We start from the raw sequence: 27,934 nt of genomic DNA on the forward strand, positions 1-27,934 counted from the left end.
CCCCCGTCCATCTCTCCGCCTTTTTTCTCCTCCCGTCCGTCTCTCTCCCTTTTCTCCCCCCCCGTCCATCTCTCTTCCTTCACCCCTCACCTCCCCCTCCCTCCCCCCTCACCCCCACCTTCCCCCTCACCTCCATCCCCCTCACAAACCCCCACCCTCCCCCTCACCTCCCCTCCCCCTCTCCCCCTCACAAACCCCCACCCTCCCCCTCACCTCCCCCCTCCCCCTCACCTCCCCCCTCAACTCCCTCCCCCTCACAAACCCCCACCCTCCCCCTCACCCTCCCCCCTCCCTCTCACCTCCCCCCCCTCACCTCCCTCCCCTCCCCTCTCAACCCCACCCTCCCCCTCACCCTCCCTCCCCCTCTCACTCCCCCTCCCCCTCCCCTCCCCCCTCCCCCTCCTCCCCCCCTCCCCCTCCTCCCCCCCCCCCCCCTCTCTCACAGGGGCAGCACGTCACTGTGGAGCAGCTGACGCTGGATTTTGAGTACGTTATAAACGAGGTTATTAGAAATGACGCGTCCTGGTCCTGTCAGTTCTGCTCCTTCAGCGACTACGACATCGTCATCCTAGAGGTGAGGAGCTGCGCGTTGTGCGTCCTCGCGTGTGTGCGCGTCCGTAGTGCGCGCGTGTGCGTCCTTGTGTGCGCGTGTCCGTGTGCGCGCGCTTTCTATTTCTCGCCCTCCTTTTGTCATTTTGTTATCTAATTTTTCGATTACCTCCCCCCCCTCTTCCTTTTCTCTCTCCCCCTCTTTCCTTTTCTCTATCCCCCCTCTTCCTTTTCTCTCTCCCCCTCTTCCTTTTCTCTCTCCCCCTCTTCCTTTTCTCTCTCCCCCTGTCTTCCTTTTCTCTCTCCCCCTCTTCCTTTTCTCTCTCCCCTATTCCTTTTCTCCCTCCCCCTCTTCCTTTTCTCTCTCCCCCTCTTCCTTTTCTCTCTCCCCCTCTTCCTTTTCTCTCTCCCGCCTCTCTTCCTTTTCTCTCTCCCCCTTTTCCTTTTCTCTCCCCCCTCTCTTCCTTTTCTCTCTCCCCCTCTTCCTTTTCTCTCCCCCCTCTCTTCCTTTTCTCTCTCCCCCTCTTCCTTTTCTCTATCCCCTCCTCTTCCTTTTCTCTCTCCCCCTCTTCCTTTTCTCTCTCCCCCCTCTTCCTTTTCTCTCTCCCCCCCTCTTCCTTTTCTCTCTCCCCCCTCTTCCTTTTCTCTCTCCCCCCTCTTCCTTTTCTCTCTCCCCCCCTCTTCCTTTTCTCTCTCCCCCCCTCTTCCTTTTCTCTCTCCCCCCTCTTCCTTTTCTCTCTCCCCCCTCTTCCTTTTCTCTCTCCCCCCTCTTCCTTTTCTCTCTCCCCCCCCCTCTTCCTTTTCTCTCTCCCCCTCTTCCTTTTCTCTCTCCCCCCCTCTTCCTTTTCTCTCTCCCCCCCTCTCTTCCTTTTCTCTCTCCCCCCTCTCTTCCTTTTCTCTCTCCCCCCTCTCTTCCTTTTCTCTCCCCAGATGTGCCCTGAAACTAACAAGGTGATAATAAACATCGGTCTCCTCCTGCTGGCGTTCCCGGCCCCTCAGGGGAGGGGCAGCTGAGGTGAGTGTGGCAGCGAGGGTAGGATCTCTCTGCGTACCCCCCCTTCTCTCTCTCCCCCCCCCCCCCCCCCCCGTTACTCACGGGTTCATGTCTGTCGCCCCCCGTTACTCACGGTTCATGTCTGTCACCCCCCCCTTCTCTCTCCCCCCCCCCCGTTACTCACGGTTCATGTCTGTCCCCCCCGTTACTCACGGTTCATGTCTGTCCCCCCCCCTTCTCTCCCCCCCTGTTACTCACGGTTCATGTCTGTCCCCCCCCCCCTTCTCTCCCCCCCCTGTTACTCACGGTTCATGTCTGTCCCCCCCCCCTTCTCTCCCCCACCTGTTACTCACGGTTCATGTCTGTCCCCCACCCCCCCCCCCCCCCTGTTACTCACGGTTCATGTCTCTTCCCCCCCCGTTACTCACTGTTCATGTCTGTCCCCTCCCCCCCCCCCCCCCTGTTACTCACGGTTCATGTCTGTCCCCCCCCTTCTCTCCCCCCCCCGTTACTCACTGTTCATGTCTGACCCCTCCCCCCCCCCCCTGTTACTCACGGTTCATGTCTGTCCCCCCCCTTCTCTCCCCCCCCGTTACTCACTGTTCATGTCTGACCCCTCCCCCCCCCTGTTACTCACGGTTCATGGTCTGTCCCCCCCCCCTTCTCTCCCCCCCCCTGTTACTCACGGTTCATGTCTGTCCCCCCCCCCTTCTCTCCCCCACCCTGTTACTCACTGTTCATGTCTGTCCCCTCCCCCTCCCCCCTGTTACTCACGGTTCATGTCTGTCCCCCCCCCCTTCTCTCCCCCCCCCTGTTACTCACGGTATCATGTCTGTCCCCTCCCCCCCCCCCGTTACTCACGGTTCATGTCTGTCCCCCCCCATCTCTCCGCCCCGTTACTCACGGTTCATGTCTGTCCCCTCCCCCCCCCCCCCTGTTACTCACGGTTCATGTCTGTCCCCCCCCTTCTCTCCCCCCCCCGTTACTCACGGTTCATGTCTGTCCCCTCCCTCAGGCCCAAGACGTATCACACCAGCCTGAAGGTGGCGTGGGACCTGCACACAGGAGTCTTCAGCACACTCAGCGTGGGGACCTCACTGAGGTCAAAGGTCAAACAAGGTCAGGGCTCCGTCCTTCCCCCCTCTCCCTCTGTCACCCTGCGGGGGGAGGGACAGGCTCATAGCTCCCTTCTGTCTGTGTCACTGTGTCACCCTGCGGGGGGAGGGACAGGCTCATAGCTCCCTTCTGTCTGTGTCACTGTGTCACCCTGCGGGGGGAGGGACAGACTCATAGCTCCCATCTGTCTGTGTCACTGTGTCACCCTGCGGGGGGAGGGACAGACTCATAGCTCCCTTCTGTCTGTGTTATTGTGTCACCCTGCGGGGGGAGGGACAGACTCATAGCTCCCTTCTGTCTGTGTCACTGTGTCACCCTGCGTGGGGAGGGACAGGCTCATAGCTCCCTTCTGTCTGTGTCACCCTGCGGGGGGAGGGACAGACTCATAGCTCCCTTCTGTCTGTGTCACTGTGTCACCCTGCGGGGGGGAGGGACAGACTCATAGCTCCCTTCTGTCTGTGTCACTGTGTCACCCTGCGGGGGAGGGACAGACTCATAGCTCCCTTCTGTCTGTGTCACTGTGTCACCCTGCGGGGGAGGGACAGACTCATAGCTCCCTTCTGTCTGTGTCACTGTGTCACCCTGCGGGGGGGAGGGACAGACTCATAGCTCCCTTCTGTCTGTGTCACTGTGTCACCCTGCGGGGGAGGGACAGACTCATAGCTCCCTTCTGTCTGTGTCACTGTGTCACCCTGCGGGGGAGGGACAGACTCATAGCTCCCTTCTGTCTGTGTCACTGTGTCACCCTGCGGGGGGAGGGACAGGCTCATAGCTCCCTTCTGTCTGTGTCACTGTGTCACCCTGCGAGGGGAGGGACAGACTCATAGCTCCCTTCTGTCTGTGTCACTGTCACCCTGCGGGGGGGAGGGACAGACTCATAGCTCCCTTCTGTCTGTGTCACTGTGTCACCCTGCGGGGGGAGGGACAGACTCATAGCTCCCTTCTGTCTGTGTCACTGTGTCACCCTGCGGGGGAGGGACAGGCTCATAGCTCCCTTCTGTCTGTGTCACTGTGTCACCCTGCGGGGGGAGGGACAGACTCATAGCTCCCTTCTGTCTGTGTCACTGTGTCACCCTCGGGGGGAGGGACAGGCTCATAGCTCCCTTCTGTCTGTGTCACTGTGTCACCCTGCGGGGGGAGGGACAGACTCATAGCTCCCTTCTGTCTGTGTCACCCTGCGGGGGGAGGGACAGACTCATAGCTCCCTTCTGTCTGTGTCACTGTGTCACCCTGCGGAGAGGGACATACTCATAGCTCCCTTCTGTCTGTGTCACTGTGTCACCCTGCAGGGGGAGGGACAGACTCATAGCTCCCTCCTGTCTGTGTCACTGTGTCACCCTGCGGGGGGGAGGGACAGACTCATAGCTCCCTTCTGTCTGTGTCACTGTGTCACCCTGCGGGGGAGGGACATACTCATAGCTCCCTTCTGTCTGTGTCACTGTGTCCACCCTGCGGGGGGAGGGACAGGCTCATAGCTCCCCTTCTGTCTGTGTCACTGTGTCCACCCTGCGGGGGGAGGGACAGACTCATAGCTCCCTTCTGTCTGTGTCACTGTGTCACCCTGCGGGGGAGGGACAGACTCATAGCTCCCTTCTGTCTGTGTCACTGTGTCACCCTGCGGGGGGAGGGACAGGCTCATAGCTCCCTTCTGTCTGTGGTCACTGTGTCACCCTGTGGGGGGAGGGACAGGCTCATAGCTCCCTTCTGTCTGTGTCACCCTGCGGGGGGAGGACAGACTCATAGCTCCCTTCTGTCTGTGTCACTGTGTCACCCTGCGGGGGGAGGGACAGGCTCATAGCTCCCTTCTGTCTCTGTCACTGTGTCACCCTGCGGGGGGAGGACAGACTCATAGCTCCCTTCTGTCTGTGTCAACTGTGTCACCCTGCGGGGGGAGGGACAGACTCCATGTCTAATAGCTCCCTCCTGTCTGTGTCACTCTGTCACCCTGCGGGAGGAGGGACAGACTCCATGTCCCATAGCTCCCTCCTGTCTGTGTCACTGTGTCACCCTGCGGGGGGAGGGACAGGCTCATAGCTCCCTTCTGTCTGTGTCACTGTGTCACCCTGCGGGGGAGGGACAGACTCATAGCTCCCTTCTGTCTGTGTCACTGTGTCACCCTGCGGGGGGAGGGACAGACTCATAGCTCCCTTCTGTCTGTGTCACTGTGTCACCCTGCGGGGGGAGGGACAGACTCCATGTCCCATAGCTCCTCCTGTCTGTGTCACTGTGTCACCCTGCGGGGGGAGGGACAGACTCCATGTCCCATAGCTCCCTCCTGTCTATGTCACTGTGTCCACCCTGCGGGGGGAGGGACAGACTCCGTGTCCCATAGCTCCCTCCTGTCTGTGTCACCCGGCGGGGGGAGGGACAGAGTCCATGTCCCCATAGCTCCCTCCTGTCTGTCACTGTATCACCCTGCGGGGGGAGGGACAGACTCCATGTCCCATAGCTCCCTCCTGTCTGTGTTACCCTGCGGGAGGAGGGACAGACTCCATGTCCCATAGCTCCCTCCTGTCTGTGTCACTGTGTCACCCTGCGGGGGGAGGGACAGACTCCGTGTCCCATAGCTCCCCTCCTGTCTGTGTCACTGTGTCACCCTGCGGGGGGAGGGACAGACTCCATGTCCCATAGCTCCCTCCTGTCTGTGTCACTGTGTCACCCTGCGGGGGGAGGACAGACTCCTTGTCCCATAGCTCCCTCCTGACTGTTGTCACCCTGCGGGGGGAGGGACAGACTCCTTGTCCCATAGCTCCCTCCTGTCTGTGTCACCTGCGGGGGGAGGGACCAGACTCCTTGTCCCATAGCTCCCTCCTGTCTGTGTCACTGTGTCACCCTGCGGTGGGACAGACTCCATGTCCCATAGCTCCCTCCTGTCTGTGTCACCCTGCGGGGGGAGGGACAGACTCCGTGTCCCATAGCTCCCTCCTGTCTGTATCACTGTGTCACCCTGCGGGGGGAGGGACAGACTCCATGTCCCATAGCTCCCCCCCTGTCTGTGTCACTGTGTCACCCTGCGGGGGGAGGGACAGACTCCATGTCCCATAGCTCTCCCGTCTGTGTTACCCTGCGGGGGGAGGGACAGACTCCATGTCCCATAGCTCCCTCCTGCCTGTGTCACTGTGTCACCCTGCGGGAGGAGGGACAGACTCCATGTCCCATAGCTCCCTCCTGTCTGTGTCACTGTGTCACCCTGCGGGAGGAGGGACAAACTCCATGTCCCATAGCTCCCTCCTGTCTGTGTCACCCTGCGGGGGGGAGGGGACAGACTCCATGTCCAATAGCTCCCTCCTGTGTGTGTCACTGTGTCACCCTGCGGTGAGAGGGACAGACTCCATGTCCCATAGCTCCCTCCTGTCTGTGTCACTGTGTCACCCTGCGGGGGGAGGGACAGACTCGGTGTCCCATAGCTCCCTCCTGACTGTGTCACCCTGCGGGAGGAGGGACAGACTCCATGTCCCATAGCTCCCTCCTGTCTGTGTCACCCTGCGGGGGGAGGGACAGACTCCATTGTCCCATAGCTCCCTCCTGTCTGTGTCACTGTGTCACCCTGCGGGGGGAGGGACAGACTCCGTGTCCCATAGCTCCCTCCTGACTGTGTCACCCTGCGGGGGGAGGGACAGACTCCGTGTCCCATAGCTCCCTCCTGTCTGTGTCACCCTGCGGGGGGAGGGACAGACTCCATGTCCCATAGCTCCCTCCTGTCTGTGTCACTGTGTCACCCTGCGGGGGGAGGGACAGACTCCGTGTCCCATAGCTCCCTCCTGACTGTGTCACCCTGCGGGGGGAGGGACAGACTCCATGTCCCATAGCGCCCTCCTGTCTGTGTCACCCTGCGGGGGGAGGGACAGACTCCATGTCCCATAGCTCCCTCCTGTCTGTGTCACCCTGCGGGGGGAGGGGACAGACTCCGTGTCCCATAGCTCCCTCCTGTCTGTGTCACTGTGTCACCTGCGGGGGGAGGGACAGACTCCATGTCCCATAGCGCCCTCCTGTCTGTTGTCACCCTGCGGGGGGAGGGACAGACTCCATGTCCCATAGCTCCCTCCTGTCTGTGTCACTGTGTCACCCTGCGGGGGGAGGGACAGACTCCGTGTCCCATAGCTCCCTCCTGACTGTGTCACCCTGCGGGGGGAGGGACAGACTCCATGTCCCATAGCTCCCTCCTGTCTGTGTCACCCTGCGGGGGGAGGGACAGACTCCATGTCCCATAGCTCCCTCCTGTCTGTGTCACTGTGTCACCCTGCGGGGGGAGTAACAGACTCCATGTCCCATAGCTCCCTCCTGTCTGTCAGTGTGTCACCCTGCGGGGGGAGGGACAGACTCCATGACGACATAGCGCCCTCCTGTCTGTGTCACCCTGCGGGGGAGGGACAGACTCCATGTCCCATAGCTCCCTCCTGTCTGTGTCACTGTGTCACCCTGCGGGGGGAGGGACAGACTCCGTGTCCCATAGCTCCCTCCTGTCTGTGTCACTGTGTCACCCTGCGGGGGGGTAGTAACAGACTCCATGTCCCATAGCTCCCTCCTGTCTGTCAGTGTGTCACCCTGCGGGGGGAGGGACAGACTCCATATCCCATAGCGCCCTCCTGTCTGTGTCACCCTGCGGGGGGAGGGGACAGACTCCCATGTCCCATAGCTCCCTCCTGTCTGTGTCACTGTGTCACCCTGCGGGGGGGAGTAACAGACTCCATGTCCCATAGCTCCCTCCTGTCTGTCAGTGTGTCACCCTGCGGGGGGAGGGACAGACTCCATTATCCCATAGCTCCCTCCTGTCTGTGTCACCCTGCGGGGGGAGGGACAGACTCCATGTCCCATAGCTCCCTCCTGTCTGTGTCACCCTGCGGGGGGGAGGGACACACTGTATGGGCTGCGTGGCCTCCCCTCTGTCCCCCCTGTAGTGATGGGGACAGCCTTGTCACTCCTCCCCTTCTCCTCCCCCAGCGGCAGCGTGTGGAGCTCCTACCGAGAAGAGTTGCGTTGACACCGTGATGAAGTGGCTGGGTCCCCGAGAGCAGCGCCCGTTACGTCAACCGCATGACCAACGAGGGCCCTCCACAAGGTAGGAGGAGTTTGAGGAGGGGGTTGGATGTGTCCAGGGGGGGACGGTCTCTTTCCCTAACCTCCCCCTCCTCCCCCAGGCTGCTCCCTCAAGGTCTTGGCGGACAACGTCCGATACACGTGGATCGTCCTATAAGGGAGCGGCGTCCCGGTCTCGCCAACACTACCTCCACCCCCTGCCCGAGTCTCCCCGTTGGGAGATCCGCTTTGCGGGCGTCTCGGTATCTCGCCGTAGAAAGACTGCGCTCCCGGGGGCGAGGGTAAGACCGGGGGAGGGGGGGATGGGGAAGGAGGGTAGTTGCTCGCGCGTTTTGCCGGTTTCGCAGGCCACAGGCCGCAGTTATAGGAGGTCCCGTCGGAGCCGATTCCATTTTACCCGTTCGGGGGAGGGGGGGGGGGGGGGCGCGCGGATTCGCCGCCGTTTTCCCACGTTTCCCGAGATTTCCCCCTTTTTCCGTCTTGGAGCAGAACAAAGCAGAGTTATTATTTTTTAATGGCTGTGCGTGTGTGTGTATATATCACACCCCTCGTCTCCAGTTGTGTTTTGTGTGTAACTGTTGTGTCGCCTTTATGAGAAAAAAAAAATAAAGTTTGTTATTTCAGAATCTCGGGGTGCTCTCTCGATCTCATGGGGGGGGGGTGAATCTCGGGGTGCTCTCTCAATCTCATGGGGGGGGGGGGTGAATCTCGGGGTGCTCTCTCAATCTCATGGGGGGGGGGTGAATCTCGGGGTGCTCTCTCAATCTCATGGGGGGGGGTGAATCTCGGGGTGCTCTCTCAATCTCATGGGGGGGTGTGTGAATCTCGGGGTGCTCTCTCAATCTCATGGGGGGGGGGGTGAATCTCGGGGTGCTCTCTCAATCTCATGGGGGGGGTGAATCTCGGGGTGCTCTCTCAATCTCATGGGGGGGGGGTGAATCTCGGGGTGCTCTCTCAATCTCATGGGGGGGTGAATCTCGGGGTGCTCTCTCAATCTCATGGGGGGGGGGGTGAATCTCGGGGTGCTCTCTCAATCTCATGGGGGGGGTGAATCTCGGGGTGCTCTCTCAATCTCATGGGGGGGGTGAATCTCGGGGTGCTCTCTCAATCTCATGGGGGGGGGGTGAATCTCGGGGTGCTCTCTCAATCTCATGGGGGGGGTGAATCTCGGGGTGCTCTCTCAATCTCATGGGGGGGTGAATCTCAGGGTGCTCTCTCAATCTCATGGGGGGGGTGAATCTCAGGGGTGCTCTCTCAATCTCATGGGGGGGTGAATCTCGGGGTGCTCTCTCAATCTCATGGGGGGGTGAATCTCGGGGTGCTCTCTCAATCTCATGGGGGGGTGTGTGAGTCTCGGGGTGCTCTCTCAATCTCATGGGGGGGTGTGAATCTCGGGGTGCTCAATCTCATGGGGGGGTGTGAATCTCGGGTGCTCTCTCAATCTCATGGGGGTGTGTGTGAATCTCGGGGTGTGTTCTCTCAATCTCTCAGGCGAGTGCTCTCCCAATTTCATGGTGGGGGTGCTCTCAGAATCTCGGGGGGGGGGGCTCTCTCTGGATCTTTGGGGGGCCCCTCTCTGAATCTCGGGGAGGGGGAACTGGATTGACATAGAAGTTTCCAGTCTGTGGTCCCGCAGTCCTGGAGATATTTGTAGTTTGTGTGCTGGTTCTGACCCGAAACCACAATCATGGGCGTGGACCACAAACCTGGCCACCAATCGTACGCTGCAATGTCCTCTCCCGATGACATCGCAGCGTTTTGATTGGCTGACCCCGGCGTCCATATTGGTCCCCCAAGGTTTGCTGGCAGCACCCTTACAGTGAACGGGCTCGCTGCTCTTGAACTAGGGAGGGGGTTCACTGGACGTTGGGAGCCCCCCACCCCGAATCAGGTCAAGCCAACCATTGAGGGCCTGGAGGGGTCGTGGTACCCGTGGGACCATGAAGCGCCAGGGGGGCGTCCTGTGTCACCCCTGGGCGGATTGTGTCCTGCGCTCCGTGGGGACGCAGGGAAGACCACCCTCTTTGGGCTTGATGTCACTACATCGTGGGACCCCCCGTAGTGCCAGCGACTTCCAAAGGGTTAAAATAAGCGCCCGCCCGACGCATCATTCCGGTTTAACAGTGTCCGCCCGGTTACTGTCCAACGTCACTGACCTCCGGTCCCGCAAGGGGCTGACCCGGTTACAAAAAATGAAGACCCCCCCCCCCCCCCATAAAGTCACGTGCAGAACACAGCAGGATTTTATTGTGTATTTAAGAAATACTACAAAAGAAAAGTAGAAAAGGTTTATTCTTTGCTCGGTGTCTCTTGCCCTCTACGCCCCCCCCCGCCCTGCTCGCCCTCTACCTCTCCCCCAATCCCCCTCCTCCCCCCTGCTCGCCGTCCCCGTCACGGAAACTCCACGCAAAACTACGCCTTTATAGATTTAGCATTTATACAAAATACAATATGCCGCGAGTGTCCCCAGCTCCCGTATACACACACATCACAGGTTTTGACACACGTAGAACATGTTAAGGCCATGATGTGAGGGGGGGGGGGGAGGGGGGAGACCGACACCCCCACAGCAACCTCACAATATTCAATATATATATTAAGGACGAGTCATTTTTCCCTACAAAATTACAAGCGCGGGACGGCCGGCTGCCCCCCTGCGCGGTGTGTGATGTGGGGGAGGGGATTATCGGGGTTCAGATTAAGGCAGTGGGCTCCGTGGGATGTGGATTGAATACAGCTGGGGTTATACGTAGGCGCACTGTTTGGGCTCAGTAAGGGTATAAAGCCCCCGGGACTGACTGGGGCGAGTTTGGCAGCAGACTTATCTGTGTACGCAGACGCAGGGCTGGCACAGAGAATGACCCCCCCCCGGGCGGCAGAGAGGCGGGTAGTAAGGGGGGGGGGGGGGTGAACGCACATCCCGTGGGTCTGTGGGGGGCAGAGAGAGGAGGCGTGTGACAAGATGGGCTTTGTACGGATGTGGGAACGGTAGTGTGTGCTTATCTGGAGTACACACTCACATTCTCACTCATTCTCACACTCACTCACAGTTTTATTATAGGCAGTCAGAGCCTTTGTATATGTGTGCGTGTTAATGTGTGGAGGTATATATGTATACACACAGGAAGCTTTGCTATATGCCCAGTTTGAGCCTATATGACCGCGTGTGTGAGATTAGGAGGGAGGGGGGGGTCACAGTAATCGGTTACCTGCAGCCCCCCTCTCTCTGTCTCTGGGGTATAACGGGGTATAGTGAGTTCTCGCAGCCCCCTCCGTGTACTCGCAGAAGGCCTTGGTGATGACCGGCTGGGTGAGGGGGACGGCGGGTTAGGAGGAGGGGGACAGCTGTACGAACATGGTCTGGGGGTCGTTCCGGGACAGCTTGGAGGGGGGCTCCAGGGGGTCGGACTCCAGCAAGGTGGAGTCGTTCAGGGGGAGCTCGTGTGCCAGATCTTCGTCACTCTCGTCGTCCTCCTCCTCTTCCTCATCTAGTGGGGAAGGGGGAGAAGAGAGATTAGTGTGTGACACACAAACACACACCTCTGTTTGATACTGTTATTGTGTATATTGTATTGTATGTCTTTATTTATATAGCGCCATTAATGTACATAGCGCTTCACAGCAGTAATACACGTGGTAATCAAATAAATAACAGATTATATAAATAACAGATCATGGGAATAAGTGCTTCAGACATAAAAGTAACATTAAGGAAGAGGAGTCCCTGCCCCGATGAGCTTACAGTCTAATTGGTAGGTAGGGAGAACGTACAGAGACAGTAGGAGGGAGTTCTGGTAAGTGCGTCTGCAGGGGGCCAAGCTTTATGTATCATGTGTTCAGAATATCCACAGTGCTATTCATATGCTTCTTTAAGCAAATGTGTCTTAAGGTGGGTCTTAAAGGTGGGTAGAGAGGGTGCTAGTCGGGTACTGAGGGGAAGGGCATTCCAGAGGTGTGGGGCAGTCAGTGAGAAAGGTTTAAGGCGGGAGAGGGCTTTAGATACAAAGGGGGTAGAGAGAAGACATCCTTGAGCAGAACGCAAGAGTCGGGATGGTGCATAGCGAGAAATTAGGGCTGAGATGTAAGGAGGGGCAGAGGAGGGTATAGTGAGATATTAGGGTGAGATGTAAGGAGGGGCAGAGGAGGTTATAGTGAGATATTAGGGCTGAGATGTAAGGAGGGGCAGGGGAGTGTATAGTGAGATGTAAGGAGGGGCAGAGGGTGGTATAGTGAGATATTAGGGCTGAGATGTAAGGAGGGGCAGGGGAGTGTATAGTGAGATATTAGGGTGAGATGTAAGGAGGGGCAGAGGAGGTTATAGTGAGATATTAGGGCTGAGATGTAAGGAGGGGGCAGAGGAGGGTATAGTGAGATATGAGGGTGAGATGTAAGGAGGGGCAGAGGGGGTATAGTGAGATATTAGGGTGAGATGTAAGGAGGGGCAGAGGAGGTTATAGTGAGATATTAGGGCTGAGATGTAAGGAGGGGCAGGGGAGTGTATAGTGAGATATTAGGGTGAGATGTAAGGAGGGGCAGAGGAGGTTATAGTGAGATATTAGGGTGAGATGTAAGGAGGGACAGAGGGTGGTATAGTGAGAGATTAGGGGAGATGTAAGGAGGGGCAGAAGAGTGTAAATCTTTAAAAGTGAGGAGGAGAATTGAGTGTGAGATACAAGATTTAATCGGAAGCCAGGAGAGGGATTTCAGGAGGGGAGTAGAGTGATTCTGGCAGCAGCGTTTAGGATAGATTGTAGGGGAGACAGGTGAGAGGAAAGAAGGCCGGACAGCAGGAGGTTGCAGTAATCGAGACGGGAGAGAATGAGGGCCTGAGTCAGAGTTTTAGCAGTCGAGTAACAGAGGGAAGGGCGTATCTTAGTGATATTGCGGAGGAAAAAGTGACAAGTTTTAGAAATGTTTTGAATGTGAGGGGCGAATGTGAGAGAGGAGTCGAGTGTGACCCCTAGGCAGCGTGCTTGGGCTACTGGGTGAATGATTGTAGTTCCAACAGTAATGTGGAAGGAGGTAGTAGGGCCAGGTTTGGGAGGAAGTATGAGGAGCTCTGTTTTAGCCATGTTGAGTTTAAGGCGGCGGAGGGCCATCCAGGATGATATAGCAGAGAGACATTCAGAAACTTTGGTTTGTACAGCAGGTGTAAGGTCAGGTGTTGAAAAGTATATTTGTGTGTCGTCAGCATAGAGGTGATATTTAAACCCAAAAGATGTTATTAGGTCACCTAGAGAGTGTATGTACAGAGAAAAGAGAAGAGGTCCCAGGACAGAGCCCTGGGGTACCCCCACAGAGAGATCAATAGAGGAGGAGGAGGTGTTAGCAGAAGAGACACTGAAAGTACGATGGGAGAGGTAGGATGAGATCCAGGATAGAGCTTTGTTCCGAATACCAAGAGTATGGAGAATGTGAAGGAGAAGAGGGTGGTCCACGGTGTCAAATGCTGCAGGTCGAGTAATATGAGCAGAGTGTAATGACCTCTGTCTTTGGCAGCATGGAGGTCATCAGTTATTTTAGTGAGGGCTGTTTCGGTGGAGTGAGCAGTGCGTAAGCCAGATTGTAGAGGGTCTAGGAGAGAATAGGTGTTGAGAAAGTGTAGCAAGCGAGAGAATACAAGACGTTCAAGGAGTTCGGAGGCAAAAGGCAGGAGGGAGACAGGTCGATAGTTAGAAAGACAGGTAGGGTCAAGCTTGCTGTTTTTGAGTAATGGTATAACGGTTGCATGTTTGAAGGAGGATGGGAAGGTAGCAGAGTAGAGGGAGGAGTTAAAAATGTGTGAGCGTAGGGATTATAGTAGGCGCAAGAGGTTTTAGGAGATGGGAGGGAATGGGGTCAAGAGGGCACGTGGTAGAGGGAGAAGAGGCGATCAACAGCGACAAATCCTCCTCTGAGACAGTGGAAAAAGAGTCAAGGAAGGCAGGAAGAGGTGTAGGATGGGAGGAGGAAACAGAGGGGATGTTCTGGCGTACGGATTCCACCTTTTCCTTAAAATAGTCAGCAAAGTCCTGGGCGGAGATGGAGGAAGAAGGAGAGGCAGCTGAGGGTGGTTTGAGTAGAGAGACAAAGACAGAGAAGAGTCGGCGTGGGTTAGACTTGTGTGTGTTGATTAGTGAAGAAAAGTAGGTTTGTTTAGCCTGAGAGAGGGCAGAGTTAAAACAGGATAGCATAAATTTGTAGTGAAGGAAGTCTGCGAGAGTGTGAGATTTCCTCCAGAGGCGTTCAGAGGAGCGAGTGGAGGAACGCAGCATGCGCGTGTGGGAATTTAACCAGGGTCTAAGGTTAGAAGGGCGAGGGGCGGCAGAGAGAAAGCGGGGCATGTAGATCAAGAGAGGAGGACTGGGCAGAGTTGTAGTTCCTGACCAGGTTGTCAGGGTCTGTAGCAGAGCTTAGAGAGGAGAGGGAGGAGCGTAAAGTGGTCTCAAATTCAGGTAAGTGAATAGAGCGCAGGTTTCTGCAGAACCGGGGGGGTAGATGGAGGTGGAGAAGGGGAGAAGCGAGATAGAGGAGATGAGGTGATGGTCAGAGAGAGGAAAAGGGGAAATAGAGAAATCGGAGAGAGAGGAGATTTTAGTGAAAACCAGGTCTACGTAGTGGCCATCCTTGTGGGTGCTGGCTGCAGTCCACTGTTGAAGGCCAAAAGAAGAGGTTAGAGAAAGAAAGCGGGAAGCCCAAGGGAGAGAGGGGTCATCAATATGGCAATTGAAGTCCCCAAGGAGAAGAACAGGGGAGTCTGAGGAGAGGAAGAAAGAGAGCCAGGATTCAAAGTGAGAAAGGCAGAAGGGGGATGAGTAGAGGTAGGTGGGCGATAGATGACCGCCACATGGACCGGGAGAGGAGAGAAGATCTGGACAGTGTGAGCCTCAAAGGAGGGAGAAGAAAGAGAGGGGGGAATAGGAAGGGTTCGGTAATGGCAGAGAGAGGAGAGCAGGAGCCCCACGCCTCCACCCCTGCCGTCAGGACACGGAGTGTGGGAGAAGGAAAGGCCACCGTAGGAGAGGGCAGCTTCCAGAGCAGAGTCAGACTGAGTGAGCCAGGTCTCAGTTATAGCAAAGAGAAGCAGGGAGTGAGAGAGAAAGAAGTCATGCACAGAGAGACACTTGTTAGAGAGGGAGCGAGCATTCCAAAGGGCACAGGAGAAAGGGAGAGAGGAGGGAGGGTGGCAGGGGATGGGTGTGAGGTTGGAGGGGTTTACACCAGAAGGAGTAGAGGTTGCAGTTGGCAGGCGAGGACGAGCGCATGTAGAAATAAGACAGGGACCAGGATTGGGAGAGATATCCCCAGAAGCAAGGAGGAGAAGCATGGATAGAAAGAGGATGTGTGAGGATGATTTGTAGGGGTGTGTTTTAGTGCAGGGTGTATAGCTGTGTGGTGACAGAGGACGCAGGTAAGAAAGGAGTTCATGTGAACCGAGAAGTGGCGAAGGAAGGAGAGATGGAGATATATGAATAGAGTTAGAGATATACTGAGGCTGGTAGAAAGAAGTGTGTATTTTGAGAAGAAGTGAAGTCACAGCAAATATAAATTGTAAAGGCGGCATCACAGTCGTAGTAACGTGCGGCGGTGTGCAGTCTGGGATAGATGATATCCTCCTTTCCAGCGTAGATCAAATGCAGGAATCGAGGCCATTAGGGAAATGCAGGAATCGGGGCCATTAGGGAAATGCAGGAATCGAGGCCATTAGGGAAATGCAGGAATCGGGGCCATTAGGGAAATGCAGGAATCGGGGCCATTAGGGAGATGCAGGAATCGGGGCCATTAGGGAGATGCAGGAATCGGGGCCATTAGGGAGATGCAGGAATCGGGGCCATTAGGGAAATGCAGGAATCGGGGCCATTAGGGAGATGCAGGAAGCGGGGGCCATTAGGGAGATGCAGGAATCGGGGCCATTAGGGAGATGCAGGAATCGGGGCCATTAGGGAGATGCAGGAATCGGGGCCATTAGGGAAATGCAGGAATCGGGGCCATTAGGGAGATGCAGGAATCGGGGCCATTAGGGAGATGCAGGAATCGGGGCCATTAGGGAGATGCAGGAATCGGGGCCATTAGGGAGATGCAGGAATCGGGGCCATTAGGGAGATGCAGGAATCGGGGCCATTAGGGAAATGCAGGAATCGGGGCCATTAGGGAGATGCAGGAAGCGGGGGCCATTAGGGAGATGCAGGAAGCGGGGGCCATTAGGGAGATGCAGGAATCGAGGCCATTAGGGAGATGCAGGAATCGGGGCCATTAGGGAAATGCAGGAATCGGGGCCATTAGGGAGATGCAGGAATCGGGGCCATTAGGGAGATGCAGGAATCGGGGCCATTAGGGAAATGCAGGAATCGGGGCCATTAGGGAAATGTAGGAAGCGGGGGCCATTAGGGAAATGCAGGAAGCGGGGGCCATTAGGGAAATGCAGGAATCGGGGCCATTAGGGAAATGCAGGAATCGGGGCCATTAGGGAAATGTAGGAAGCGGGGGCCATTAGGGAAATGCAGGAAGCGGGGGCCATTAGGGAAATGCAGGAATCGGGGCCATTAGGGAGATGCAGGAATCGGGGCCATTAGGGAAATGCAGGAATCGGGGCCATTAGGGGAATGCAGGAATCGGGGCCATTAGGGAGATGCAGGAATCGGGGCCATTAGGGAAATGCAGGAATCGGGGCCATTAGGGAAATGCAGGAATCGGGGCCATTAGGGAGATGCAGGAATCGGGGCCATTAGGGAAATGCAGGAATCGGGGCCATTAGGGAAATGCAGGAATCGGGGCCATTAGGGAAATGCAGGAATCGGGGCCATTAGGGAAATGCAGGAATCGGGGCCATTAGGGAGATGCAGGAATCGGGGCCATTAGGGAAATGCAGGAATCGGGGCCATTAGGGGAATGCAGGAATCGGGGCCATTAGGGGAATGCAGGAATCGGGGCCATTAGGGAAATGCAGGAATCGGGGCCATTAGGGAAATGCAGGAATCGGGGCCATTAGGGAGATGCAGGAATCGGGGCCATTAGGGAAATGCAGGAATCGGGGCCATTAGGGAGATGCAGGAATCGGGGCCATTAGGGAGATGCAGGAATCGGGGCCATTAGGGGAATGCAGGAATCGGGGCCATTAGGGGAATGCAGGAATCGGGGCCATTAGGGAGATGCAGGAATCGGGGCCATTAGGGAGATGCAGGAATCGGGGCCATTAGGGAGATGCAGGAATCGGGGCCATTAGGGAGATGCAGGAATCGGGGCCATTAGGGAGATGCAGGAATCGGGGCCATTAGGGAGATGCAGGAATCGGGGCCATTAGGGAGATGCAGGAATCGGGGCCATTAGGGAGATGCAGGAATCTGGGCCATTAGGGAGATGCAGGAATCTGGGCCATTAGGGAGATGCAGGAATCGGGGCCATTAGGGAGATGCAGGAATCGGGGCCATTAGGGAGATGCAGGAATCGGGGCCATTAGGGAGATGCAGGAATCGGGGCCATTAGGGAGATGCAGGAATCGGGGCCATTAGGGAGATGCAGGAATCGGGGCCATTAGGGAGATGCAGGAATCGGGGCCATTAGGGAGATGCAGGAATCGGGGCCATTAGGGAGATGCAGGAATCTGGGCCATTAGGGAGATGCAGGAATCGGGGCCATTAGGGAGATGCAGGAATCGGGGCCATTAGGGAGATGCAGGAATCGGGGCCATTAGGGAGATGCAGGAATCGGGGCCATTAGGGAAATGCAGGAATCGGGGCCATTAGGGAAATGCAGGAATCGGGGCCATTAGGGAGATGCAGGAATCGGGGCCATTAGGGAGATGCAGGAATCGGGGCCATTAGGGAGATGCAGGAATCGGGGCCATTAGGGAGATGCAGGAATCGGGGCCATTAGGGAGATGCAGGAATCGGGGCCATTAGGGAGATGCAGGAATCGGGGCCATTAGGGAGATGCAGGAATCGGGGCCATTAGGGAGATGCAGGAATCGGGGCCATTAGGGAAATGCAGGAATCGGGGCCATTAGGGAAATGCAGGAATCGGGGCCATTAGGGAAATGCAGGAATCGGGGCCATTAGGGAAATGCAGGAATCGGGGCCATTAGGGAAATGCAGGAATCGGGGCCATTAGGGAAATGCAGGAATCGGGGCCATTAGGGAGATGCAGGAATCGGGGCCATTAGGGAGATGCAGGAATCGGGGCCATTAGGGAGATGCAGGAATCGGGGCCATTAGGGAGATGCAGGAATCGGGGCCATTAGGGAGATGCAGGAATCGGGGCCATTAGGGAGATGCAGGAATCGGGGCCATTAGGGAGATGCAGGAATCGGGGCCATTAGGGAGATGCAGGAATCGGGGCCATTAGGGAGATGCAGGAATCGGGGCCATTAGGGAGATGCAGGAATCGGGGCCATTAGGGAGATGCAGGAATCGGGGCCATTAGGGAGATGCAGGAATCGGGGCCATTAGGGAGATGCAGGAATCGGGGCCATTAGGGAGATGCAGGAATCGGGGCCATTAGGGAGATGCAGGAATCGGGGCCATTAGGGAGATGCAGGAATCGGGGCCATTAGGGAGATGCAGGAATCGGGGCCATTAGGGAGATGCAGGAATCGGGGCCATTAGGGAGATGCAGGAATCGGGGCCATTAGGGAAATGCAGGAATCGGGGCCATTAGGGAGATGCAGGAATCGGGGCCATTAGGGAGATGCAGGAATCGGGGCCATTAGGGAGATGCAGGAATCGGGGCCATTAGGGAGATGCAGGAATCGGGGCCATTAGGGAGATGCAGGAATCGGGGCCATTAGGGAGATGCAGGAATCGGGGCCATTAGGGAGATGCAGGAATCGGGGCCATTAGGGAGATGCAGGAATCGGGGCCATTAGGGAGATGCAGGAATCGGGGCCATTAGGGAGATGCAGGAATCGGGGCCATTAGGGAGATGCAGGAATCGGGGCCATTAGGGAGATGCAGGAATCGGGGCCATTAGGGAGATGCAGGAATCGGGGCCATTAGGGAGATGCAGGAATCGGGGCCATTAGGGAGATGCAGGAATCGGGGCCATTAGGGAGATGCAGGAATCGGGGCCATTAGGGAGATGCAGGAATCGGGGCCATTAGGGAGATGCAGGAATCGGGGCCATTAGGGAGATGCAGGAATCGGGGCCATTAGGGAGATGCAGGAATCGGGGCCATTAGGGAGATGCAGGAATCGGGGCCATTAGGGAGATGCAGGAATCGGGGCCATTAGGGAGATGCAGGAATCGGGGCCATTAGGGAGATGCAGGAATCGGGGCCATTAGGGAGATGCAGGAATCGGGGCCATTAGGGAGATGCAGGAATCGGGGCCATTAGGGAAATGCAGGAATCGGGGCCATTAGGGAAATGCAGGAATCGGGGCCATTAGGGAAATGCAGGAATCGGGGCCATTAGGGAGATGCAGGAATCGGGGCCATTAGGGAGATGCAGGGATCGGGGCCATTAGGGAGATGCAGGGATCGGGGCCATTAGGGAGATGCAGGAATCGGGGCCATTAGGGAGATGCAGGAATCGGGGCCATTAGGGAGATGCAGGAATCGGGGTCATTAGGGAGATGCAGGAATCGGGGCCATTAGGGAGATGCAGGAATCGGGGCCATTAGGGAGATGCAGGAATCGGGGCCATTAGGGAAATGCAGGAATCGGGGCCATTAGGGAAATGCAGGAATCGGGGCCATTAGGGAAATGCAGGAATCGGGGCCATTAGGGAAATGCAGGAATCGGGGCCATTAGGGAAATGCAGGAATCGGGGCCATTAGGGAGATGCAGGAATCGGGGCCATTAGGGAAATGCAGGAATCGGGGCCATTAGGGAAATGCAGGGGTTGTCCACTTCTTCACTTCTTTTGAACTTCAGCTACTTACAATGGGCTACTTGGAGATGGGCTGCAGGCAGCATGAAGCTGCTCTACCTGGGCTTATATACTTAAGTGAAGACTCAACTACAGCCTCACACGTAAAATTGCAGTGTGATCATGCAGAATACACAACACGTGCATGCGTGACACACACACACACACACAATTGTCAGGTGTATGCAAACAGCATGCAATAGGTTGATACGTACAAACCACACACACACACACACACACACACACACACACACACACACACACACACACACACACACACACACACACACACACACACACACACACACACACACACACACACACACACACACACACACACACACACACCTTTGTCTGGGTCCAGTGGGTGTAGGGAGCTCCCCAGATTGGCAAACTGCAACAGAAGAGGGTTAAATCAGTACAGGGGTGTGCCCGGGGGGGGGGGGGGGCGCGGGGGAGGGGTGTGCACTCACACTCACCTCTCCCATGACAGCGATGGGCGTCTCTCCCCGCGCCTGTGCCACGCGGTGTTCGATCAGGTAGTACATGTACTCGTCGTACAGCAGGCGGATGAGGTGGAACGATCCGAAGCTCGCGGCGCTGCGCAGTGTCAGGTCCCGGATCACCATGGAACTGCGGAGGGGGCGTCCGTGTCACTCTACTACTGCCACACGCCGCCACGTCACACTACTACTGCCACACGCCGCCACGTCACTCTACTACTGCCACACGCCGCCACGTCACACTACTACTGCCACACGCCGCCGTGTCACTCTACTACTGCCACACGCCGCCACGTCACACTACTACTGCCACACGCCGCCACGTCACACTACTACTGCCACACGCCGCCACGTCACACTACTACTGCCACACGCCGCCACGTCACTCTACTACTGCCACACGCCGCCACGTCACACTACTACTGCCACACGCCGCCACGTCACTCTACTACTGCCACACGCCGCCACATCACACTACTACTGCCACACGCCGCCACGTCACTCTACTACTGCCACACGCCGCCACGTCACACTACTACTGCCACACGCCGCCACGTCACTCTACTACTGCCACACGCCGCCACGTCACACTACTACTGCCACACGCCGCCACGTCACACTACTACTGCCACACGCCGCCACGTCACTCTACTACTGCCACACGCCGCCACGTCACACTACTACTGCCACACGCCGCCACGTCACACTACTAGTACACCCTGCCACGTCACTCTACTACTGCCACACGCCACCACGTCACTCTACTACTGCCACACGCCGCCACGTCACTCTACTACTGCCACACGCCGCCAAGTCACACTACTACTGCCACACGCCGCCAAGTCACACTACTACTGCCACACGCCGCCACGTCACTCTACTACTGCCACACGCCGCCACGTCACTCTACTACTGCCACACGCCGCCACGTCACTCTACTACTGCCACACGCCGCCACGTCACTCTACTACTGCCACACGCCGCCACGTCACACTACTACTGCCACATGCCGCGACGTCACACTACTACTGCCACACGCCGCCACGTCACACTACTACTGCCACACGCCGCCACGTCACACTACTACTGCCACATGCCGCGACGTCACTCTACTACTGCCACACGCCGCCAAGTCACACTACTACTGCCACACGCCGCCACGTCACTCTACTACTGCCACACGCCGCCACGTCACACTACTACTGCCACACGCCGCCACATCACTCTACTACTGCCACACGCCGCCACGTCACACTACTACTGCCACACGCCGCCACGTCACACTACTACTGCCACACGCCGCCACGTCACACTACTACTGCCACACGCCGCCACGTCAAACTACTACTGCCACACGCCGCCACGGCTCACTACTACTGCCACACGCCGCCACGTCACTCTACTACTGCCACACGCCGCACGTCACACTACTAGTACACCCTGCCACGTCACTCTACTACTGCTACACGCCGCCACGTCACACTACTAGTACCCCCTGCACGTCACTCTACTACTGCCACACGCCGCCACGTCACACTACTACTGCCACACGCCGCCACGTCACTGTACTACTGCCACACGCCGCCACGTCACACTACTACTGCCACACGCCGCCACGTCACACTACTACTGCCACACGCCGCCACGTCACTCTACTACTGCCACACGCCGCCACGTCACACTACTACTGCCACACGCCGCCACGTCACACTACTACTGCCACGCGCCGCCACGTCACTACTACTGCCACACGCCGCCACGTCACACTACTACTGCCACACGCCACCCTGTCACAGTACTACTACCCTTGCCACATCACTCTACTACTGCCACACGCCACCCTGTCACACTACTACTACCCCCTGCCCGGACACACACAACTACTACACGTCACACTACTACTACCCCCTGCCACGGCACTCTACTACTGCCACACGCCGCCACGTCACACTACTACTGCCACACGCCGCCACGTCACACTACTAGTACACCCTGCCACGTCACTCTACTACTGCCACACGCCGCCACGTCACACTACTAGTACCCCCTGCCACGTCACTCTACTACTGCCACACGCCGCCACGTCACACTACTACTGCCACACGCCGCCACGTCACTGTACTACTGCCACACGCCGCCACGTCACTCTACTACTGCCACACGCCGCCACGTCACACTACTACTGCCACACGCCACCCTGTCACAGTACTACTACCCCCTGCCACGTCACTCTACTACTGCCACACGCCGCCACGTCACACTACTACTGCCATGCGCCGCCACGTCACTACTACTGCCACACGCCGCCACGTCACACTACTACTGCCACACGCCACCCTGTCACCAGTACTACTACCCCTTGCCACATCACTCTACTACTGCCACACGCCACCCTGGTCACACTACTACTACCCCCTGCCCGGACACACACAACTACTACACGTCACACTACTACTACCCCCTGCCACGGCACTCTACTACTGCCACACGCCGCCACGTCACACTACTACTGCCACACGCCGCCACGTCACACTACTAGTACACCCTGCCACGTCACTCTACTACTGCCACACGCCGCCACGTCACACTACTAGTACCCCCTGCACGTCACTCTACTACTGCCACACGCCGCCACGTCACATACTACTGCCACACGCCGCCACGTCACTGTACTACTGCCACACGCCGCCACGTCACTCTACTACTGCCACACGCCGCCACGTCACACTACTACTGCCACGCGCCGCCACGTCACTACTACTGCCACACGCCGCCACGTCACACTACTACTGCCACACGCCACCCTGTCACAGTACTACTACCCTTGCCACATCACTCTACTACTGCCACACGCCACCCTGTCACACTACTACTACCCCTGCCCGGACACACACAACTACTACACGTCACACTATACTACCCCTGCCACGGCACTCTACTACTGCCACACGCCGCCACGTCACACTACTACTGCCACACGCCGCCACGTCACACTACTAGTACACCCTGCACGTCACTCTACTACTGCCACACGCCGCCACGTCACACTACTAGTACCCCCTGCCACGTCACTCTACTACTGCCACACGCCGCCACGTCACACTACTACTGCCACACGCCGCCACGTCACTGTACTACTGCCACACGCCGCCACGTCACCTTACTACTGCCACACGCCGCCACGTCACACTACTACTGCCACACGCCACCCTGTCACAGTACTACTACCCCCTGCCACGTCACTCTACTACTGCCACACGCCGCCACGTCACACTACTACTGCCATGCGCCGCCACGTCACTACTACTGCCACACGCCGCCACGTCACACTACTACTGCCACACGCCACCCCTGTCACAGTACTACTACCCCTTGCCACATCACTCTACTACTGCCACACGCCACCCTGTCACACTACTACTACCCCCTGCCCGGACACACACAACTACTACACGTCACACTACTACTACCCCCTGCCACGGCACTCTACTACTGCCACACGCCGCCACGTCACACTACTACTGCCACACGCCGCACGTCACACTACTAGTACACCCTGCCACGTCACTCTACTACTGCCACACGCCGCCACGTCACACTACTAGTACCCCTGCCACGTCACTCTACTACTGCCACACGCCGCCACGTCACACTACTACTGCCACACGCCGCCACGTCACTGTACTACTGCCACACGCCGCCACGTCACTCTACTACTGCCACACGCCGCCACGTCACACTACTACTGCCACACGCCACCCTGTCACAGTACTACTACCCCCGTGCCACGTCACTCTACTACTGCCACACGCCGCCACGTCACACTACTACTGCCACGCGCCGCCACGTCACTACTACTGCCACACGCCGCCACGTCACACTACTACTGCCACACGCCACCCTGTCACAGTACTACTACCCCTTGCCACATCACTCTACTACTGCCACACGCCACCCTGTCACACTACTACTACCCCCTGCCCGGACACACACAACTACTACACGTCACACTACTACTACCCCCTGCCACGGCACTCTACTACTGCCACACGCCGCCACGTCACACTACTACTGCCACACGCCGCCACGTCACACTACTAGTACACCCTGCCACGTCACTCTACTACTGCCACACGCCGCCACGTCACACTACTAGTACCCCCTGCCACGTCACTCTACTACTGCCACACGCCACGTCACTGTACTACTGCCACACGCCGCCACGTCACACTACTACTGCCACACGCCGCCACGTCACACTACTACTGTCCACACGCCGCGGACGTCACACTACTACTGCCACACGCCGCACGTCACACTACTACTGCCACACGCCGCCACGTCAAACTACTACTGCCACGCCGCCACGTCACTCTACTACTGCCACACGCCGCCACGTCACACTACTACTGCCACACGCCGCCACGTCACACTACTACTGCCACACGCCGCCACGTCAAACCACTACTGCCACGCCGCCACGTCACACTACTACTGCCACACGCCGCCACGTCACTCTACTACTGCCACACGCCGCACGTCACACTACTAGTACACCCTGCCACGTCACTCTACTACTGCTACACGCCGCCACGTCACACTACTAGTACCCCCTGCCACGTCACTCTACTACTGCCACACGCCGCCACATCACACTACTAGTACCCCCTGCCACGTCACTCTACTACTGCCACACGCCGCCACATCACACTACTAGTACCCCCTGCCACGTCACTCTACTACTGCCACACGCCGCCACGTCACACTACTACTGCCACACGCCGCCACGTCACTGTACTACTGCCACACGGCGCCACGTCACACTACTACTGCCACACGCCGCCACGTCACACTACTACTGCCACACGCCACCCTGTCACAGTACTACTACCCCCTGCCACATCACTCTACTACTGCCACACGCCGCCACGTCACACTACTACTGCCACGCGCCGCCACGTCACTACTACTGCCACACGCCGCCACGTCACTCTACTACTGCCACACGCCACCCTGTCACAGTACTACTACCCCCTGCCACGTCACTCTACTACTGCCACACGCCGCCACGTCACACTACTACTGCCACGCGCCGCCACGTCACTACTACTGCCACACGCCGCCACGTCACACTACTACTGCCACACGCCACCCTGTCACAGTACTACTACCCCTTGCCACATCACTCTACTACTGCCACACGCCACCCTGTCACACTACTACTACCCCTTGCCCGGACACACACAACTACTACACGTCTACACTACTACTACCCCCTGCCACGGCACTCTACTACTGCCACACGCCGCCACGTCACACTACTACTGCCACACGCAGCACTTCACAATACTAGTACACCCTGCCACGTCACTCTACTACTGCCACACGCCGCCACGTCACACTACTAGTACCCCCCTGCCACGTCACTCTACTACTGCCACACGCCGCCACGTCACACTACTACTGCCACACGCCGCCACGTCACACTACTACTGCCACACGCCGCCACGTCACACTACTACTGCCACACGCCACCCTGTCACACTACTACTACCCCCTGCCCGGACACACACAACTACTACACGTCACACTACTACTACCCCCTGCCACGTCACTCTACTACTGCCACACGCCGCCACGTCACACTACTACTACCCCCTGCCACGTCACTCTACTACTGCCACACGCCACCACGTCACACTACTACTGCTACACGCCACCCTGTCACAGTACTACTACCCCCTGCCACGTCATTCTACTACTGCCACACGCCACTAACCCCTTGCCCGGACACACACAACTAATACACGTCACACTACTACTACCCCCTGCCACGTCACTCTACTACTGCCACACGCCACCCTGTCACACTACTACTACCCCCTGCCCGGACACACACAACTACTACACGTCACACTACTACCACACCCCTGCCACGTCACTCTACTACTGCCACACGCCGCCACGTCACACTACTACTACCCCCTGCCACGTCACTCTACTACTGCCACACGCCGCCACGTCACACTACTACTACCCCCTGCCACGTCACTCTACTACTGCCACACACCGCCACTTCACACTACTACTACCCCCTGCCCGGACACACACAACTACAACACGTTACACTACTACTACACGCTGTCCCCCTCAACCTTCCCCTCCCTCTCGTCTCTTGACCCTCCCCCCTCCCTCTCCCCCCTCCCTCTCCTCTCCCCCCTACCCCTCCCTCTGCTCTCCCCCCTCCCACTCTTCTCCCCCTCCCTCTCGTCTCTTGACCCTCCCCCCTCCCTCTCCTCTCCCCCCTCCCACTCTTCTCCCCCTCCCTCTCGTCTCTTGACCCTCCCCCCTCCCACTCCTCTCCCCCCTCCCACTCCTCTCCCCCCCTCCCACTCTTCTCCCCCTCCCTCTCGTCTCTTGACCCTCCCCCCTCCCCCTCCTCTCCCCCCTCCCACTCCTCTCCCCCCCTCCTCTTCTCTCCCCCCTCCCCCACCTGTAGAAGGACCACTTGAGCAGGAACAGCTTGGCAGCCTTTGGGAAGCCGGGGTTCCCCTGGTACGGTTTCAGTACGTGCGAGACGACGCTGTCCAGCCAGGCGGCCCACTGCTCCAGGGAGCTGTGCTGCTGCAGCGTCAGCTTAAAGTCCTGCTCCAACCGCTGGACCACGCGGTCAGCACAGCGGCACACCCAGGAGGCCTGCTCCTGTGAGGGGGGGGGAGAGTGAGGGGGAGCACGCGGTCAGCACAGCGACACATCCAGGAGGCCTGCTCCTGTGAGGGGGGGGGAGAGTGAGGGGGAGCACGCGGTCAGCACAGCGGCACACCCAGGAGGCCTGCTCCTGTGAGGGGGGGGGGGGGGAGAGAGTGAGGGGGAGCACGCGGTCACCACAGCGACACACCCAGGAGGCCTGCTCCTGTGAGGGGGGGGGGGGGGGAGAGTGAGGGGGAGCACGCGGTCACCACAGCGACACACCCAGGAGGCCTGCTCCTGTGAGGGGGGGGGGAGGAGTGAGGGGGAGCACGCGGTCAGCACAGCGGCACACCCAGGAGGCCTGCTCCTGTGAGGGGGGGGGGGGGGGGGAGAGTGAGGGGGAGCACGCGGTCACCACAGCGACACACCCAGGAGGCCTGCTCCTGTGAGGGGGGGGGGGGGGGGAGAGTGAGGGGGAGCACGCGGTCACCACAGCGACACACCCAGGAGGCCTGCTCCTGTGAGGGGGGGGGGGGAGAGAGTGAGGGGGAGCACGCGGTCAGCACAGCGACACACCCAGAGGCCTGCTCCTGTGAGGGGGGGGGGGGAGAGAGTGAGGGGGAGCACGCGGTCAGCACAGCGGCACACCCAGGAGGCCTGCTCCTGTGAGGGGGGGGGGGGAGAGAGTGAGGGGGAGCACGCGGTCAGCACAGCGACACACCCAGGAGGCCTGCTCCTGTGAGGGGAAGGAGGAGAGTGAGGGGGGAGCACGCGGTCAGCACAGCGACACACCCAGGAGGCCTGCTCCTGTGAGGGGGGGGGGGAGAGTGAGGGGGAGCACGCGGTCAGCACAGCGACACACCCAGGAGGCCTGCTCCTGTGAGGGGGGGGGGGGAGAGAGTGAGGGGGAGCACGCGGTCTGCACAGCGGCACACCCAGGAGGCCTGCTCCTGTGAGGGGGAAGGAGGAGAGTGAGGGGGAGCACGCGGTCAGCACAGCGACACACCCAGGAGGCCTGCTCCTGTGAGGGGGGGGGGGGGAGAGTGAGGGGGAGCACGCGGTCAGCACAGCGACACACCCAGGAGGCCTGCTCCTGTGAGGGGGGGGGGGGGGAGAGTGAGGGGGGAGCAACGCGGTCAGCACAGCGACACACCCAGGAGGCCTGCTCCTGTGAGGGGGGGGGGGGAGAGTGAGGGGGAGCAC

At 58.3% G+C, this 27,934-nt stretch overlaps 2 protein-coding genes across 9 annotated transcripts in view; one reads left to right on the plus strand and one right to left on the minus strand.

Moving 5' to 3' along the window:
- Nucleotides 1–430: 430 nt before the first annotated feature.
- DCAF15 (DDB1 and CUL4 associated factor 15) lies at nt 431–7,983 on the plus strand (the record flags this gene model as incomplete). The annotated part of the gene is given in 8 exon segments (XM_075577844.1): nt 431–574; nt 1,480–1,553; nt 2,547–2,629; nt 2,632–2,662; nt 7,601–7,625; nt 7,627–7,659; nt 7,661–7,718; nt 7,798–7,983. Coding segments are annotated over 8 exon segments (504 nt in total), but the record flags the coding sequence as incomplete, so codon positions are not given.
- A 2,068-nt stretch (nt 7,984–10,051) lies between these two features.
- RFX1 (regulatory factor X1) overlaps nt 10,052–27,934 on the minus strand; it is a 114,297-nt gene continuing 96,414 nt past the window's right edge. For all 8 annotated transcript variants that reach the window (XM_075577517.1, XM_075577522.1, XM_075577521.1 and 5 more), the window contains 4 exons: nt 26,535–26,743; nt 20,018–20,171; nt 19,887–19,932; nt 10,052–11,184 (listed from right to left, as the gene is read on the minus strand). In XM_075577517.1, coding sequence (XP_075433632.1) covers nt 11,024–11,184; nt 19,887–19,932; nt 20,018–20,171; nt 26,535–26,743 — 570 coding nt within the window. In that variant the 3' untranslated portion in view covers nt 10,052–11,023. The remainder of the gene's footprint in view (nt 11,185–19,886; nt 19,933–20,017; nt 20,172–26,534; nt 26,744–27,934) is intronic.

The sequence above is a fragment of the Ascaphus truei genome, chromosome 20, assembly GCF_040206685.1.
Source record: "Ascaphus truei isolate aAscTru1 chromosome 20, aAscTru1.hap1, whole genome shotgun sequence".
Lineage (NCBI taxonomy): Eukaryota > Metazoa > Chordata > Amphibia > Anura > Ascaphidae > Ascaphus > Ascaphus truei.